The 17,817-nt window shown below is 43.5% G+C and overlaps 1 protein-coding gene across 1 annotated transcript; it reads right to left on the bottom strand.

Moving 5' to 3' along the window:
- Nucleotides 1-6,904: 6,904 nt before the first annotated feature.
- LOC123411136 (homeobox-leucine zipper protein ROC8-like) lies at nucleotides 6,905-9,362 on the bottom strand. Its single transcript, XM_045104066.1, has 3 exons — nucleotides 7,812-9,362; nucleotides 7,598-7,715; nucleotides 6,905-7,469 (listed from the first exon to the last, which is right to left on the bottom strand). Exons 1-3 carry the CDS (start codon nucleotides 7,898-7,900, stop codon nucleotides 7,071-7,073), a joined length of 606 nt encoding a protein of 201 aa, XP_044960001.1. The 5' UTR covers nucleotides 7,901-9,362; the 3' UTR covers nucleotides 6,905-7,070.
- Between the last annotated feature and the right edge of the window lie 8,455 nt (nucleotides 9,363-17,817).

The raw sequence follows: 17,817 nt of genomic DNA, 5'->3' as shown, positions 1-17,817 counted from the left end.
GAAGGCGAAGATCCAGGACAAGGAGGGCACCCCCCGGACCAGCAGTGCCTGATCTTTGCTGGTAAGCAGCTTGAGGATGGCCGCACCCTAGCGGACTATAACATCCAAAAGGAGTCCACCCTTCACTTGGTTCTCCATCTCCGTGGTGGCCAGTAAACTGCCTGGCCTTGGAACTGCTTCTGTCTCTCGGTTCACAAGTGTCGGTTCCTCCGGTGTCCTCCACTATTGGCAGTGTCTATGTTTCTACCGTTCTCTCATGCATTGTTATGTTAGTTGGTATCTCAAACTTCTGCGGTTGTACAATAGCTTTGGTGAACTACAATAAATAATTGATCCTTGAATTGTGTCTGCAGCTGTTGTTTTATCTTATGTTTCCTTGTTTGCATCTTTTTGATGTATTTGATCTGCTTTTGGAACATGTTTACTAATAATGTTTTTTTGTTGTGGTACAACACAATTGTGGCACTTAGGCTGTGTTTGCTTGAGCTGTAGATTCTGGAGTGAACAAGCTGAATGTTGTTTGGTTCTGACGACTGTGAAACTACAGATTTGGCTATGAATTGTCCGTTATGCCGGTGAAACTCTAGATTTGGCTATGGAGTGTCTGTTATGTTTATATTAGTGTCCGTTATGTTTATATTCTAATTGACCGTAAAGAATCATAGTTAACATATACGCATTTCAACGAGTATATACAACATCAGGGTAATCAGCTAGTGTATAAGAAATATGTCTATAATCAGCTCAACATTACCATATACACATATACTCCCTTCGTTTCAAAATAACTATCTCAACTTTATACTATCTCTTGTACAAAGTTATACTAAGCTTAAGACACTTATTTTAGGACGGAGGGAGTAAATCAATTACGAAAATGTACTCACGATATCCAATATGTGGTACTAATATTTAAATTGTAAAAAACAGAAAAAAATAAACTGGAAAGGATAGATGGGGATGATGGATGAGGGAGGAGGCAAGAGGGATGGAGGGAGGGGGCCGAAAGGGAGCAGGAGACCAGATGGCCGGTGCCCTGGCGGCGCCATCAGTCCAGGGTGTTGTGAAAAGGAGGGAAGGAAGTAGGTGACCAGAGGTTTGGTGTCCCGGCGACGCCGCTGAACCAGGGCCGCCATGAGCAGGAGGGAGGAGGAATGTGAGGGGGAGGGGTAGTCAGAAACGACGGGAGGAGAGGCCGGAGGGCTGGTGCGCTGGTAGCGTTGGCCGACATGACCAGTTCTGCCATGACCAGGCAAGGAAGAGGAAGGAAGGATGGAGGAAGATAGAAGTAGAGAGGAGGGTGGCGGGTCGTTGGACGGCAGGAGGCGGAGGGCAGTAGCGAGAGGTGGGAGGCGGCGCTGGTGGCGGCTGTGGCGAATCCTAGCCATGCTTGGGAGGTGGCATTGATCCGGTCGGGTCTAGCTCGATCCTTCTGTGCGAGAGAAAGAAACAAAGCAAAGGGGTATTTGACTTGACAGTGGCATTGGAGGAAGATAGACGTTGGGTAGAAAAGCCAAACCAAACACAACCTTAGCCTTTTCTATGATATTCTTGACAATATTGTGCCTGAGCTTCTTGACGTTCCTTCGGACGTTTCAACTGATTTTTGGCTACTTCTATATCGTGTGGTACGTTGACAACTGATTTTTGCCTGTATAACTGTCAAAATCAGTCACATGATCTCTCGATACGGTCGAATCGGTAATCGAATATGATGCATCCTTAGTTGCAAATATATAATTTGTCCATGAATATAAACTAAAATATCCATGTAACCTATAAAATTTTTAGTACACCACAACAAAATATGGTACCAACCAATTTTGTAGACCAATGTTTGATGGTAGAATAATTTTTCCGGAGGACACCTCAAGAGAGGTACGGGATTATGCATTTCATTAAGAAGAAGAAAGATGGTCCAATTTATAAACAAACCCGGATCCAAAAACCTATTATTTTTGTTAATTAAGGAAAACTAGGTGAAAACCTGAAAACAGAAAAAGACACTAAAGCTTGAGATAGGGAAGACAAAAACCCGACATCAAGGAACATCGCCAGACACAAGGACGACAAGGCCCTTGTAGAATATCTCAAGGAACGCCCAACATTATGTGGGCAAGCAAGTTTTTTCCCCTTTCAATAAAGCATGTTTTGAATCAGTACTTGCATGGGATGGCACATAAAACCCAGATAAATGTATTTGTATGAGCGAGCAAATAAAAATTAATATAATGTTAAGAAACATCTTACATTATGAAACGAAGGAAATAGATGATTACATCCAAGCATGAGAATTCGTTTCAAGATATATGGGCAAATAAGTTTTGCTAAAGTCATCATATGAAACTAATACATTATCATATTATCTTATTGGTTTTATTTAATGAGTATATTTCTTTCTATGATTACACGTGCATTGCACCAGCATGATTACTATTGGTAGAAAATATTTCTTTCTCCACATAGGATATCATGCAATCACTCAGAGACCTTATTTTATATGGAAATAGGTAAAAATATCTCTACACTGATGTTTGGGAACCGGCAAAATAAGAGCGAACTTTATAAGACACTAACGATAGGACATAATAGAGGATTTTCCACAAATGTCATATAAATCGGCAAAATAAGCACCACAACACCTAACCGTTAAATAAATGCACCTTTGTGATAATTTTCCCTGTGATTTTGAGTTCTACTAAAAACAAAGGCATGAATATTTCTAAGAAAGATCCAGCCCAAAATGTGTCACCTTTAGAGCGAGACCAAGGTAGCGCTTGGATCTCCTCCGCAAATCTCCCCCAAGGTTGGCATCGGATGCCAAGGTACTTCGGTGATTGCGACAACGTTGACAATAATAGCTCGTGGGAGATGGTGTAGGGATCGGGGGGCGGTGGCGCCATAGAGCGGTGTGAACACAGTGTAGGAGGTGTCGGTGTCGAGGAAGACGGCGAGGAGTCTCGATCTATGGTACTGGAGTCGAGGAAGACGGCATTGGTGTTAAGGGCGGCGACACGAAACGGTGGCAGAGGATAGGCATTGTGGGATCTCTCAGAGGCGGCACATCTCCACTGGTGGCCATGACATCCACCTCAAGGGTGGCCTGGAAATTGGGGCCCCAGCTAGGTGGGCTAAGAGCATGGTTAATAGTATAGCCAGTTGTTGGCTATAAACCATTGCCATGTCATTATAGCTCAACTTATAGTCAATATGTATAATAGTTGATTAGAAAAATGTACTACTTTTTTTATTATATCACTCATCTTTCTTTCTCACAAAGTGTCTAAAAACATGTGCTAGAGCTGGCTCTTCACTAAGAGCCCGCTTACCTTCTCTCTCCTCTTCACTTTCCTCCAACTAAGCAAAAAATATACTCCCTTCATCCTAAAATAATTGACCCAAAAATAACTCAGTTTTGTACTAATTTTAGTACAAAATGAAATTATTTTTGAGCCGCTTATTTTGGGACGGAGGGAGTACTAATTTATTTTTTATAGCCTGCTGACTCGGCTTTATTGTAGTTGCTGATTTGTGGCCAGCGATGCCGATTTTCATAGTTGGAGCCAGGCCATCGGTTGTTGCACCGTCACCGTGCCATGAGCTTCATCACTTATCATAAGAAGCCCTCCTTTGGACTAAAACTAGTGTAGAAAGGAAACTTACAAGGGTAAAAAACTATATTTTTAAGGAACATCCAGTTTGTGGGATCTGTTGCGTAGGCTGTTCTTTTTACGGTATGAGCAAATCTTGACCATTTTGTATGGTTGCCACCGTGTATATCTTGGTTGCTATGTCCATGAATATAATTGTACCATATATTGCATCAATTGATACACTGATAATGATATTTGCTGTAGTTAATATTTATTAATTAAATAATTACTAGTCGTCAACCCGTGCGCTTGCACGGGCAGTTGCAAAATACTATCTTGGAATCCCATACTTTCGAACATAGCATTGTGTTGTGTACAACCAAATTGACCCGACATACCATGGGAACCTAACGGATTTGAGACATCCGGCATAATTCATAAGGAAATGTATTTGAATGAAGAACTTATGGGTACATATGACTGTTCATGAATTAAATTGACACAAAAGCTATATGTCAAATTGACATATCTTTATATTGTTTTTGTTACCATTGTATGACCAAAAGGAATTAGAAATCAAAAGGTCATTCAATGCATGGCTGTGGGCAACTTAAGCATGTTTTTGCCGCTTTTCCACTGTCTCTTCCCTGTTTGTAAATACAACCATTGTTAGTTTGAGATAGTAATTGGTTTAAACTTAAAGGTTATTATCCATGCATGTGACGCGGAAATATGAGCACAGAAATTAGGTGTATTCCAACAGCTCTATACGTACATTCATGGTATAATGATTTGGAAAATTCACATGCCGTGGAGTTGTACTTCCATGCTCTATCATAGAGAAAAGGATGCATATATTTTCAATAACTCTCTTCTTCCACTAAATAAAAAAATATTTATAATAAAAAATGCTTAATTTAAGTGAAATTGGCCGAGTTTTTGACAGTCGTGATTATAAGGAGATGTGTTGTTGTCGTGCTATTTGTTGGTTTCAACTTTGACCATCCATAATTTAGTATAGATTTCTTATGCTTTGCCAAAACAAAAGTTCTAGCGATATTGGTATAGGACATGACATGAGTAAGTTAATTAGAAGGGATACAGTTGGTACTATATGAACGTGGTAGCAAAAATTAAATAATTTATTTAGTTGCACAATGCTAGAAATTAATTGTTCAACATTAAATAGTAGATAAGACACATAACGTTCATGGATTTCCATTAAGGCGTGTCATGCTTAGCTTAGTACAATATATTGTGAAAAGATAATCACTATGGCTATCTACAAACAGAACTTGTATAGACTAACAATTGCAACGTTACCTGACATTATTGCATCTAGGCCCTGAGTGCGTAGTTAGTACGCCAAGCTAAGCTAGCTAACATGAATCGTTTTCATACTTGTGAAAGACAAACCTGAATCTTTCTCATGCCCTCCATAGCTTTGACTGTTGACTGTATCATCATGGACATAATAGTGAAAGAGTTTAATAAAAGTACTAACTATCTCATTGGTTTCTTGGAGAGCAAATATGTCTAACTGTAGAAAAAAAATTCTTTTATCCAAACACGGGGTACGCCTAATTGACTGTGTCATGCTCGAGAACCTGTTTCTGCTGCCAATGGGGTGACAGGATGCCTTCATGGCCGCTTGTGATGTTGCTGCCATACTCGAGAAGCTGCTGACGAACTTGCTGCCATGTGCCTTCCCCAATATACATTCATCTATATAGTTGATGGAGTCATACATGATACATTCGTTTTCTATTTCACCACTCCTGAACAGTCTGGGATCCCACACTCGTTACAACATCATGCTCTAGGGAAGTTTGTATCATGTTGATTCTTGCGCCTTGCTGGTGACGGGACACGGACAGGCGACGGGGCGCGGACACGTCAGTTTGCAATGGTCGAGAGGCTGCTTCTGACGGCTGAATGCATGTGTCTCGTGCAAGAAGTAATAAAACAATCAACGGATGGCCAGAGGTAGCGTGAAAAGGCCGAGAAGCTTCTGCCCATGTCCCCTAATACATGAGTAGAAGAAAAACAACCGACGTGCGGACATCATATTTAGGCAACTGAATCGGATTGGAGGAAGGCCAATTACATTCTCCTATGTTCATTATCTGCATCTCAATCTCGTTCTCTCCCAAATAACAGAAACACACAAAGGAAGATGGCACATGGAGTTCAGAGGCCATGGCATATCTGCCTTGCCCAGTTGCAATATGAATCAACCAAAGTACGAGATTAGCCGCTAGAACTAACTCGCCGTCAGCAGATCGATGAAAAGAATCCGGGATATCTGCTCGGAAACAACTAAATTGTAAGAACCAATAAAAAACTGCATGCTAATATAGGCCGGCACTGTTTGCATCTTACACTTACCAATCCTTTTGATCATCTTTTTTTTATGCCTCCGCAGCCACATCTAAGCTCTTACTCATCTTCTCTGTACGTTCCATAGATTGGCAATGGAGAGACGTCATGAGATTCTGTCGCCGGCGTCATAGGAAAACGATCTAGGATCCATCTACGATGAAAGAAGAACTTGAGGCAATAGATGGACATATATCCCTTGCAGCCCTGCCTGACTTGGTTGTCCCATTGCTTCTCCTCCTGCGAGAGCCCTAAGCAGCGCAACAGTCTCGCTGCGAACAATTCAGACCTTAGCTTACTGCTGCACCCTTAATTCATGCCGGTGATGTCTCCTTCCTTCAGTTAGCCACGCTTCTATGTGTGCAACCCAACACCGCGGAGAAGAAGGAACTAATCTGCAGCCTCGCTAGGCCTTTTGTTTAGAAGACGATCAACGATCAATGAAGATTCTGTTTTCAGGGACGGTGATCTGTTTTTTCTTACCAAAGGGACGGTGATCTGTTGAGAATGATAACACGTGAGACATCAGCCTAGATGGGCGTTTTTAATTTCAGATGCCAGGTGATATATTAAGATAAAATGCATGCATGGAAAATCGTAAGACGTGTCCATGCATATTACTTGACGGCAACCATAAAAAAATGGTATAAGATGTGTGCATGCTAATAATTTGATGGATGTCAATCTAACTAATCTACACCGTTATAATTCGGTCCCACCAAGATTAACAGTTCATATTTATTAATTAACGTGGGAATTTTTAGAGAGTCTTTAATTAGTGTAGGTATAGATTGTAGCTAGCTGTGATGATTGCTACAAGCAAATAGGATTACATTGGAACGTGCAAGCCTAGTGTTACGAATATCACTGGTGCTTCACGGAGGATAATGATTATCATGGAGCGAGTAATCTTGCTGGTGCTTTCATCGATAGGTTTTTGAACGTCGGCAATTTATAAATTAATCAACGAAAGTTACATATGGTCTCCCAATACAATTCGGAGTAGAATGAAAAACACAAAGACTAACTGAGATTACACACGATTTTTTTAAAGATGAGCTACAACATTACGGTGCCGACGATAGTTGGGTGCTAATTTTATTGTCTGTTTGTGCTAAAATGTGCTCCCGAGTCCTCCTGCCCACACCCTTCGGACATGCCGGCCCCGCTGAGGTAGAGGTCGAGCGACAGGCCGGCGCGCCCGAACGGCTGGTGGTGCCCGCCCATCTGTACGGTGGCCATGGACATCTGCGGCGTGCCCTGCGGCATCTGCGTGAACGGGCGGCCGAGGGGCTTATAGGTGAGGCCGGCAAGCTCCTCCTTTAGCCGGGCGTTCTCCACGCGCAGCTGCTGCTCGTCGTAGTAATCCTCGGCGACGGGTGGGCCGCAGCTGGGGCAGACGGCGTTCTGGAGCGCATCACGCAGGGCAATGTTCTCGCACCGGATCCTGTCGTTCTCCGCGCGGAGGAAGTCATTGCCCTGCCGCTCTTGCTGCACCTGTCATATCATGCCACCCGCAACAATCACCATGCATCCACATCCAGATTCCATTCAGTTTGGGACGAAATTGAAAACCAGGTCATGAAAGAAACTTGAGATAATCAGGAGATTTAGCACGTACACACCTTCTTCTGCGTCCGGCGGTTCTGAAACCAGTACTTAACCTTGCGTGGCTCAAGTCCGAGGTCGCGGCCGAGCATGGCGCGCTGCGTCTCGTCAGGGTGGGAGCATTGCATGAACGCCCTGCAAATACACAGACGCCATTATTTTCCCTATATTGATCACCTGCAGTGCATTATAAGACAATTACTACAAAACAAGAAGAAACTGAAGTATTACGCCTCGAGCGCCTGAATCTGGCTCGGCGTGTGGCGGTGGTAGTTCTTCTGGCCCTGCTCCTGGAGCTGCTGGTCATCCCCGGAGTCCATCGCTACCTCACTCGATCGCGCTGGCTGACGGCTATAGCTAGGAGGAGAGGACTGGAGGGAGAGGAATGAAGAGAGAGCTTCGTGCTCTGCTGTGTGACCTTTCCGGCTCGCCCTCGCACCTATTTATACACGCCGGAGTGGTAACGGCAGCGCCCGGCCTCGAGCACCAGCGGGCGATGGCGAGGCAATATCTGCTGGCTTCTTCGCCGCTAAGTCATACGCCGGGTGACAGCCCGTCCAATACTGCTCCCGGCTGTCTTGTTCGTCCCTATCCTGCAGCAGGGCTGTGGTACTACTGGCAGTAGTAACGGGCACGAGCAATTAATGGCCCGCGATTGTGAGCACAGAGCTCGTCGAGGCCATGACCACTCCTCCCTTTCTCTAACCCCTAGATAGACTGGCGCTATGTCCGATGAGCCAAACAGGTCGGGTTCCGGAACACTAGTCCTCTAGGTGTCCGTGTCCTCCCGTACGTAGCGTAAAATACTTATTGGTGTAGATATTACTAACTTTGGACACTTGCCACAATTGGCAACATTAGTATAAACTATGTTTCCTACTATTATTGTTAGAACTAATGTTGTACAAATTACAATCCTTATAAACTGGTTTACGGATTATTAAAAGATTGTTCGACTTTAAAAATAAAAGACTATGTTTGTATCTTTACTTTTCATTTGCCTACCTATGAACTATAAATTGGTTCTTGCATGATTGTTCCCGGTTTACATATACCTTAAACCATGAAGCCCAAATGCCACAAGAGTGCCATGTATGTATCCAGTTTTGTGGTAGTTTGCGCTACGGGAGAAGACGGATATTGCGAGGAGTAGTGTTCGGCAACCGACCCGTTTGGTCTTAAATGGCTCCGGTTGTTCCCATCGTTGCCCAAAAGAGCACCGATCTCTTACAGGAGGAGAGAGAATGGCCATGGCCTCGACAAGCGTTGGGCTTAAAATCAACAGCCCTTAAAATGCTCTCACCGGTTACTACTACTAGTAGTACCACACCCTTGCTACCTGTCCGCCCGCTGCACGCGCTCTCGAGGGAGCAAGAAGGATAGGGACGAACAGAAGATAGCCGGATGGTGTTGGTGAAGAAGGAGAGAGAGATCGGTCCAATGAGTGACCCACGGAGGAGCGGGGTGGGCTGTGCTAGCTTGTCAAACCGTCAATTTCAATTCCATGCAAAAAACAACATATGAAAATTAGATTGGAAAGGATGGCATCTCGCGTATGACTAAGTGATGAAGCCATCAGATATCACCTCACCCTCGCGCTCTGATCTTCGAGGCGGGGCCCTGGTGTCACCAATCCGGCGTGCATAAATAGAAGCTAGGGCAAGCCAGAGACGTCACACGACAGAGCTCAAAGATCTCTCTTCTTGGAGTCCATCGCTACCTTGCTCACTCGCTTGGACCACGGCTATAGGAGGCGAGAACTGGAGGAGGAGGAAGACAGATCTCTGTGCTCTAATCTGTGTGACCTCTTCGCCTCGCCCTGGCTACTAGTTATACACAACGGACTGGTAACGCCAGTGCCCCACCTCAAAGATATTTGCTGGCTTCGCCACTCCAATCTTGTTTCCATATACTGCTTTTTCGACTCAATTAAAACTCCCGATTTGACCAGATAGCTTAGCACCAACCCGCCCCTCCGTGCGCTGCTCGTTGGATCACTCTCTCTCTCTCTCGCTCGCTCGCTCCCTCCTTCTCGCTCGCTCCCTCCCTCCTGTTTGTTCCTTCTCGCTCTCTCGAAACCGCCAACAGTAGTAGGTGCGTGGTACTAATAGTAACTAGTGCGAGCGAATTAAGGGCTGGCAATTTTAAACACAACGCTCGTTGAGTCCATGACCTTTCTCAATTGCAAGAATGCCTACCAGTGGCAAGCGCCAAAGGCTAAGCAAGGATGGGCGATGCTCTCAAGGGCGGCCTCCACTAGACTAGTGTCGTTGCTAATAAGTCATTTGTGGCGGGCATGCGACAATAAGTCATTTGTTGCGGGGCATGCGACCACCACTGGTAACTAGGTCTTTAGTGGCGGGTGGAAAGTAGCGCCCCCACTGAGATAGTCATCCAGGCAAAACAAATTTGTTGCCATGGCTCGGTCGTGGCAGCGTTGATCCATATTACCGTGCCAGACTTAATCTACTATTGTAACATATGACAGACTAAATGTCACTTTAAATTTGTTCCACTTAACAAACAAACACCCATGCATCACATCCATCTTAACAAATTAACTTCTTCATCGGCTTACATATTCATGACGTGGCCCTTATTTCTAAATGAGGTCAACTACAACCATCATCTACAAGTTTTTGCGGCTGCTATTCCTAGTTATGATGACCACCGTTGTGTCAACCCTTAATCGTATCTTTCCCGTCACGAACTCCCACGGGCTGCCTCATAGAAGGATATGTACCCTGATGTTTTCGTATTGTATTGAACGGTGGCGATGGGCCTTGCTGCACCAAGGCGTACTAAACATCTGCTGACGGCGAGGATGTCTAGGCCGAAAATCATATTCATAGGCAATGTCTAAGATCCCGGTGATTAAGGGAAATAGAGCATGTAGTGTTAGTCATCTCGACGTACAGTGCTATCAGCAACAAAAAATAAGGAAATAATACAAACATTCCATGATGTGTTTGACTTTGTTGCTCTTAGTGAAATGGTGCACAAAAGGCCACCCCAAGTAGTAATCACTTGATAGTAGGATTGCAATCACATTGATCGTCTCATCGTCAGTAAGCTCCTTCACTCTTTTGGTGAAAATTGCAAAATTGAGTGGACGATAATCCTAATCATCTTTGATATCCTCATCATCTTGCTCATCCTCCTCCTCTTGGCCATCATCATCATCCTATTTATCCTCATCATATTGGTCACCATTTCTACCCTCATCACACTACAAAATCTTCTCTGTTCAGTCACAAAAACCATGGTGATGAAAAAGGGAATGTCACCTAAAATCATTTTCTATGACGGCCAACCGTCACCGTTTTTTCCTCCTAGGGTTACCTCTTAGGTACGTTGGTGACGTTATCGTCATGTTTTAGGCGATGATTTTGGTCATCACTACTTTTGGATGTAAACTCATGAGGTCACATAGATTTCGACCCGTACAGGGTAATGTCTTAAACTTTATATTTATCCCATCATTAAACTACTCCAAAAATATGTATGGTGAGCTGGCTATGGTACTTAATTCTCTACTCTTTAGAATGCAATTAATACACATTAATTTCCTGCCTATAATGCATGGATTGGAAAATAATATAAATATGGTGATAAGGATATACAATATTACAAATCTTGTGATATTAATGTTGAAGAGTTAGTGCTACCTCATAATACACATGTTCCAAATGAAGAAAGGTAGCACGATAATGGCATACCTTATATTATGAGGCGTTATTACAAAAATATTAAACAAGATATTCCAATATAACTGCTTCATATTATTATTTTACCAATTTTACACTAAGCATCTACATGTTTATTTTGTTCATTTACACCAAAGGTTATAATTGATATCAACTAACATTGGAAAGTTGGGTTTCGGATTCACTATGGACAATTATATTTTATTCTCCCCACATATAAGAAAGAAAATGCCATCAAGATCCGGACCGGTAATTTGGGTTGACTATTTTTTTTATGTGAGTGCAACTCCTGGTAGTAAGCATGGACATAAGAACATTAAAAAATTTACTTACGGAAGAGATTTCCTTCACACAATTTACCTTCTTAGGAGTTGGAGCATTCTCGATGTGCCATTGGGAATAGTTGGAAGACATGTTTTGTAGCCTCTCCAAGTGTTATTCCCATAAACGTACCACCTCAGGTGAATCTATAAGATTTCTCGACACAAAGTTTAGTCCAACATAGAAATTTTGAACTATGATCCAAAGGCTCAATCCATGTGTAGGACAATCTTTAAGCATAATTTTCATCATGTCCCAAGCTTGTGTAACATGTTCTTGATAAAGTTGCTTAAAAATTATAATATGATTCCTTAGTGAAATATTTTTTGCCGCAGGAAAATATTCTCGTTAAAGCATCTTTGCATTTAGATCAAGAATCAATATTATTTTTAGGCAAAGAAGACATCCATGCTTTTGCTCTATCTCTTAGCGAAAAAGGAAAAGTTTTAGTTTCACAATATAATTAACCACATCTTTATTTTTTTTGCATATCACATAACTAAGCAAATGTATTAAGATGGAAAGCAACATCTTCATTAAATTTCTGAGAAAACAGCTCTTTCATGACAAGGTTTGGCAAAGCAGCTTTAATATCATAAAACTCCGTGCTAGTGGCACGAGAAGCAATAGGAGTACTCATGAAATCATTGTTGTTACTACTTGATAAATGAGAAAGCTTGGTATTCTCATGAGTCGACATAATCGCAACGGAAGCAGAAATAGTAACACAATTTTTTTGGTATTTTGAATATTTTTGGTAAATAAAGAAGAAGGCAAGTCACTACAAGAAATATGTCAACTAAGGACCTGGCAGTGACGCTCGCAGAAATGGTCGTAAATTACGACCATTTGAGACCAATTGGTCGTAAGCTGTCCGGAGGGTCCTAACCCCAAAAACTAACGACCTTTTTCATTAGAAAGGTCGTAACTTCCTTACTGAAATGGTCGTAAAGTGGACAGCCCTGGTTTGCTTCCTAATTTGTAGCTAATTATGACCAAAATAGATGGTCATAGCTATGACTAGGTGCCACATCATCAGTTTTACCTACGTGTCATGTCCATGTGTTATTTTTTTTCCCTAGTTTGTGAAGCAACCTACTATTCTGTCTTTCCAAAAATTCTCGAAAAAATCTCATAAATACTTTGGATCATATATTCCTCAAATATGTGAAAACCCTTCCTTCCATAGTTGAAAAATAATTCAGCAATATTCATTTTCCTATTCTGTTCAGAATAGCACTTTGTGAAGGAAGTGCTATTTATATTTCTTTGATTGCCCTCAAATTTTTTGGGCACTCTTTCCTATCCAAATCATTGCCTCATGAAAACTTTCGGAACCATTTGCCTAGTAAATCTTTGTCAGCAAATTTCCAAAGTTTGTGTTCAGCTAACAACTTTGTGAAGGAAGTACTAGATAGGAATATCCCGATGAGTTGAATCTTTCCACATCTTCTATGTGCCCAAAACATAGCTCTCCACAAAATTTTAGCCCCATCTAACAATGCATGTAAGATCATCATCCAATCTTTGTTTCTGGTAATATTTTCAGCTTGTGAAGCAACTACTTTTTATATTGCTTTATAGTTGATGAAAATTTACCATAAAAAGAAACTAACCATATAACCTTACTCCACCAAATTTTAGCTCATTTAGTTTAGCCCGTTGTCCTCAATATTTTTCCCAATATTCTGTTCAGTAGAGAGCATTGTTAAGGAAGTACAATTTTTGTTTATCCAAATTTTATGAAATTTTTATAGTGCCTTAATGTGCCCAAATTGTCATCCTCCTCCAAATTTCAGCTCAATCCAATCATCTATGTGAGCCTAGTTTCAATTACCATTTTCTGTCCAGATTGGCACATAGTGAAGGAAGTGTCACTTTGGCATGTCCAAATGGTATAATTTTCTTACACTGCCTTCATATACCCAAATTAACATCATATACCAAATTTAAGCTCAATCCATGAAATCATTTGATCCCAGCTTCAACATCCATATTTCTGCACAGTGTGTTACTTTGCAAAGCAAGTGCCACCTAGGTTCATCCATTTGAGCTAAAATTTTGCCAAGAGATTCTCCATAGTAGATGATCATCCGCAGCCAAAATTTAGGCCCATTGTCTATGTGCATTACCTGCACCGCTAATAAAACACTTGGCTGCTAATTCATGTTTGAGCTTAGTTCAGTCTCCTCATGAGATTCTTCTATTGTATTCTTCTTCCTAACACCTACCGAGGGATTGTCCAACCCACCAGACATGCCTATTCCACCCATAACGCGTGGCAACGCAACGGTGAGGCGGTGACCATGCGGCTCGCATGCAAGTTCACGCGCTCTAGAGTTGGGGCCCTCGACCACCATGCAAACCTCGACGTCAAGACACCACACCATGTATTTCTGATTAAATAGATACTTATGTACCTATAAATGATTTTTGGGACAACTCCACCACCATCACCTTCGAAGGAACACTAGTAGAAAATAGAGCATTTGTCCCGGTTCATAAGGGCCATTAGTCCCAGTTCTTGGACCGGGACTAATAGGTCGTTACTAATGCCTCCCCCCTTTAGTCCCGGTTCTTACACAAACCGGGACAGATGGGCATCCACGTGGCCGCTGCGGGAAGCCCAGGCGGGGGGGGGGGGGCTTTGGTCCCGGTTGGTGACATAAACCGGGACCAAAAGGCATCCACGCGTCAGAAACTGGCTGTAGCTGAGGTTTTTTTTGAAAGTGGCTGGTTTAGGAGTTTTGGGGGTTAATTTAGGTTGTTATTAGCTAGCTAATAGAGAGAAGTGTCCTCTCTTATTTCGTGCTTGGTTTAACAATGCTACTGTTATGTTCATTTCACGCGCTGATATATAATATCTCTTCATGCTTGCATCATACATCATCATATATAATAACAAGTCCTACTAATCATGCATCATCATACATCATAATAACAAGGAGCATCCATGAGCATGCACAAAATTTCATCAGGCACACCACCATCATACTTACAAGTGCAGTAGCAGTTCAACACTATCATACTTAAAAGGTTTACACTATAAAGATTAAAGCCATCAGGTTCTTAAGATATTCACTCCTGTTTCTTCACCTTCTCCTTCATCATCTTGATGCGCTTAGAGCGGCGAAGCCCCAGGCCAGGCTGTGGGATGTTCTCCTCTACCACAATTGGCATGGCCCTATCGCCCAGCTGTGGGACATCCATCCCGAGGCCATGCATCGTCGCTGCTACTTTTGCTGTCGCCAGAGTCGCTGCTACTTTTGCTGCCAGAGTCGCTGCTGCTGTAGACATAGCAACTATCGCAGTACTCGATGCTCCTGCTCCCATTGCCTTGCCAAATGCAATTTTTTTTTTAAAATGGGTGTGAGAGATAGCCTAATGGAGAGGAAGAAGAGACAGAGCGTACCGGCATCGTCGTCGTCCTGGTAGCGCCTCCGACACATAGTCGTGTCAAACACCTTCACGGCGAACGTGGCGTTGCCGTCGTACCTGAAGACAAGGAAGTACCCGATCCCCAGGTCGTAGGCACGGACGAACTGCTTCCAGCCACGATCTAGGTAAATGCGGCCATCGGCGTCCAACACCACCTCCACGTCCCACAGCTTGCGTAGCCCGTGGCCGGCCTGCCTCAGCTTGATGTTCTGTGGCCGATGGCCGTCCAGCATCTTCGCAAAATTGTGCGGCAGCACAAGCCTGGAGGATTTCTCAAGTATAACCGTGAAGAACTCCATCTCTAAAATGCAGCAGAAGAGACCAATTACTACCCTTTACAACATTGTCATACAACATTTACAACAACATGATCATTAGTATTAGGGAGGACCTAATTAAATACCCTATTTAAGGTAAAATAGCATAAAACAATATAGACCCTGACTCGAGGTCGGAGGGGGTCGGTGACGGGGACGACGACGCGGATGATGGAGGGGGGCTCCTAGATTTCTGCATAGTGCTCTCTAATTTTAGCATTCAAAGTAGGAGTACCTTTCCAATTTGAACATTCAATAAGCAAAAACAAATCGTAAAATAAAGTAGTATTCAAATTAGCATGCATTCAATTATAAGCAAGACTACATCATCGTTCTCTTGTGTCCATACATCGTCGAATATTATCACTAATTAATACTCCTCGAATACTATTATACATAAAGCATCATTAATACAGCTAGAACCGTAGCGCCCGACGGGTATCGTCGCGGGTGGTGGACACCCAAAGAGAAGGAACCATCACAGGATCATAGCTCGAGTGAGATCCCTGAAGAACCTGCCAGGTATTGTCGAAACTGCCCTCCAATGCAACCATGTAGCGATGGACGTGCTCGTCCTCCTCGCTGACACGGTGACGTACCACCTCCGCGGTGTCCGGAAGCCTCGACACCGTCACTGGCCCAGGCGACTGCCACCAAACAAGGGTCGGGTCAACAACGGGCTGCCTCCTCACCAACCTACGTCCCCCGGAAGGTAGCACCTCCCAATACCAACCGGGCGGAGCCCAATCCCGGACATGGCCCCTCTGATCAAGCAGGTGTCCTCCGCTGAGTCGACGACGAGGATGCGGGATAGGCATCGTAAAATGAACTAAAAAAATAACAAAATCAATACGTTGAATGAAACTATTCTATGCTTTATTATATTTCATTTAAATGTTAAAATTATAAAGCATTTGATTTCCGTTTTAAGATACCCACAAAAATTAGCACTTTGGTTTTCACATTTGTTTTGAAGGAACTACACACATAACAAAAAAATCTGACAAGTATAAGACTAACCACTATTTCCAAAATCAATATACTTTCACGAGACCATTGCTAAGTAACCATGCATTAAAACTAGCCCGTGCAAATGCACGGGTTGTTGACTAGTGGATATTAGTTTGAATCGTCCTTTGCATGTAATTAGATGCATGAATGATAAAACTAGGGATGGTTGATAGAGTATATTCACTGAACGATCTAGAAACTGTTGGGGAACGTCGCATGGGAAACAAAAATTTTCCTACGCGCACGAAGACCTATCATGGTGATGTCCATCTACGAGAGGGGATGAGTGATCTACGTACCCTTGTAGATCGTACAGCAGAAGCGTTAGTGAACGCGGTTGATGTAGTGGAACGTCCTCACGTCCCTCGATCCGCCCCGCGAACAATCCCGCGATCAGTCCCACGATCTAGTACCGAACGGACGGCACCTCCGCGTTCAGCACACGTACAACTCAACGATGATCTCGGCCTTCTTGATCCAGCAAGAGAGACGGAGAGGTAGAAGAGTTCTCCGGCAGCGTGACGGCGCTCCGGAGGTTGGTGATGACCTTGTCTCAGTAGGGCTCCGCCCGAGCTCCGCAGAAACGCGATCTAGAGGAAACCGTGGAGGTATGTGGTCGGGCTGCCGTGGAAAAGTCGTCTCAAATCAGCCCTAAAACCTCCGTATATATAGGTGGGAGGGAGGGCAGGAGGCAGCCTCAAAACCTAAAGGTTTGGCCGAAATTGGAGGTGGAGGAGTCCTACTCCAATCCTACTTGGAGTAGGATTCCACCTTCCCACTTGGAAACTCTTTCCACCTTGTGTTTTTTCCTTCTCAAACCTTATGGGCATTAGTGGGAACTTATTCCAGCCCACTAGGGGCTGGTTTATCTCTTCCCATAGCCCATGAGACCCCTTGGGGCGTGACACCCCTCCCGATGGTCCCCGGCACCCCTCCCGGCACTCCCGGTACACTACCGATGAGCCCGAAACTTTTCCGGTAATGCACGAAAACCTTCCGGTAACCAAATGAGGTCATCCTATATATCAATCTTCGTTTCCGGACCATTCCGGAAACCCTCGTGACGTCCGTGATCTCATCCGGGACTCCGAACAACATTCGGTAACCAACCATATAACTCAAATACGCATAAAACAACGTCGAACCTTAAGTGTGCAGACCCTGCGGGTTCGAGAACTATGTAGACATGACCGAGAGACTCCTCGGTCAATATCCAATAGCGGGACCTGGATGCCCATATTGGATCCTACATATTCTACGAAGATCTTATCGTTTGAACCTCAGTGCCAAGGATTCATATAATCCCGTATGTCATTCCCTTTGTCCTTCGGTATGTTACTTGCCCGAGATTCGATCGTTAGTATCCGCATACCTATTTCAATCTCGTTTACCGGCAAGTCTCTTTACTCGTTCCGTAATACAAGATGCCGCAACTTACACTAA

Source organism: Hordeum vulgare, chromosome 7H (assembly GCF_904849725.1).
Source record: "Hordeum vulgare subsp. vulgare chromosome 7H, MorexV3_pseudomolecules_assembly, whole genome shotgun sequence".
In the NCBI taxonomy this organism is placed as follows: domain Eukaryota; kingdom Viridiplantae; phylum Streptophyta; class Magnoliopsida; order Poales; family Poaceae; genus Hordeum; species Hordeum vulgare.
This window is presented reverse-complemented; position numbering and strand designations above follow the sequence as displayed.

Bases quoted from the DNA above. Each gene is read 5' to 3' on its own strand.
- LOC123411136 (XM_045104066.1), bottom strand. From the start codon at position 7,900: ATGGACTCCGGGGATGACCAGCAGCTCCAGGAGCAGGGCCAGAAGAAC. The intron at 7,716-7,811 runs GTAATACTTCAG...GTGTATTTGCAG, and splicing joins CAGATTCAGGCGCTCGAGGC to GGCGTTCATGCAATGCTCCC. The intron at 7,470-7,597 runs GTGTGTACGTGC...ATGATATGACAG, and splicing joins ACCGCCGGACGCAGAAGAAG to GTGCAGCAAGAGCGGCAGGG.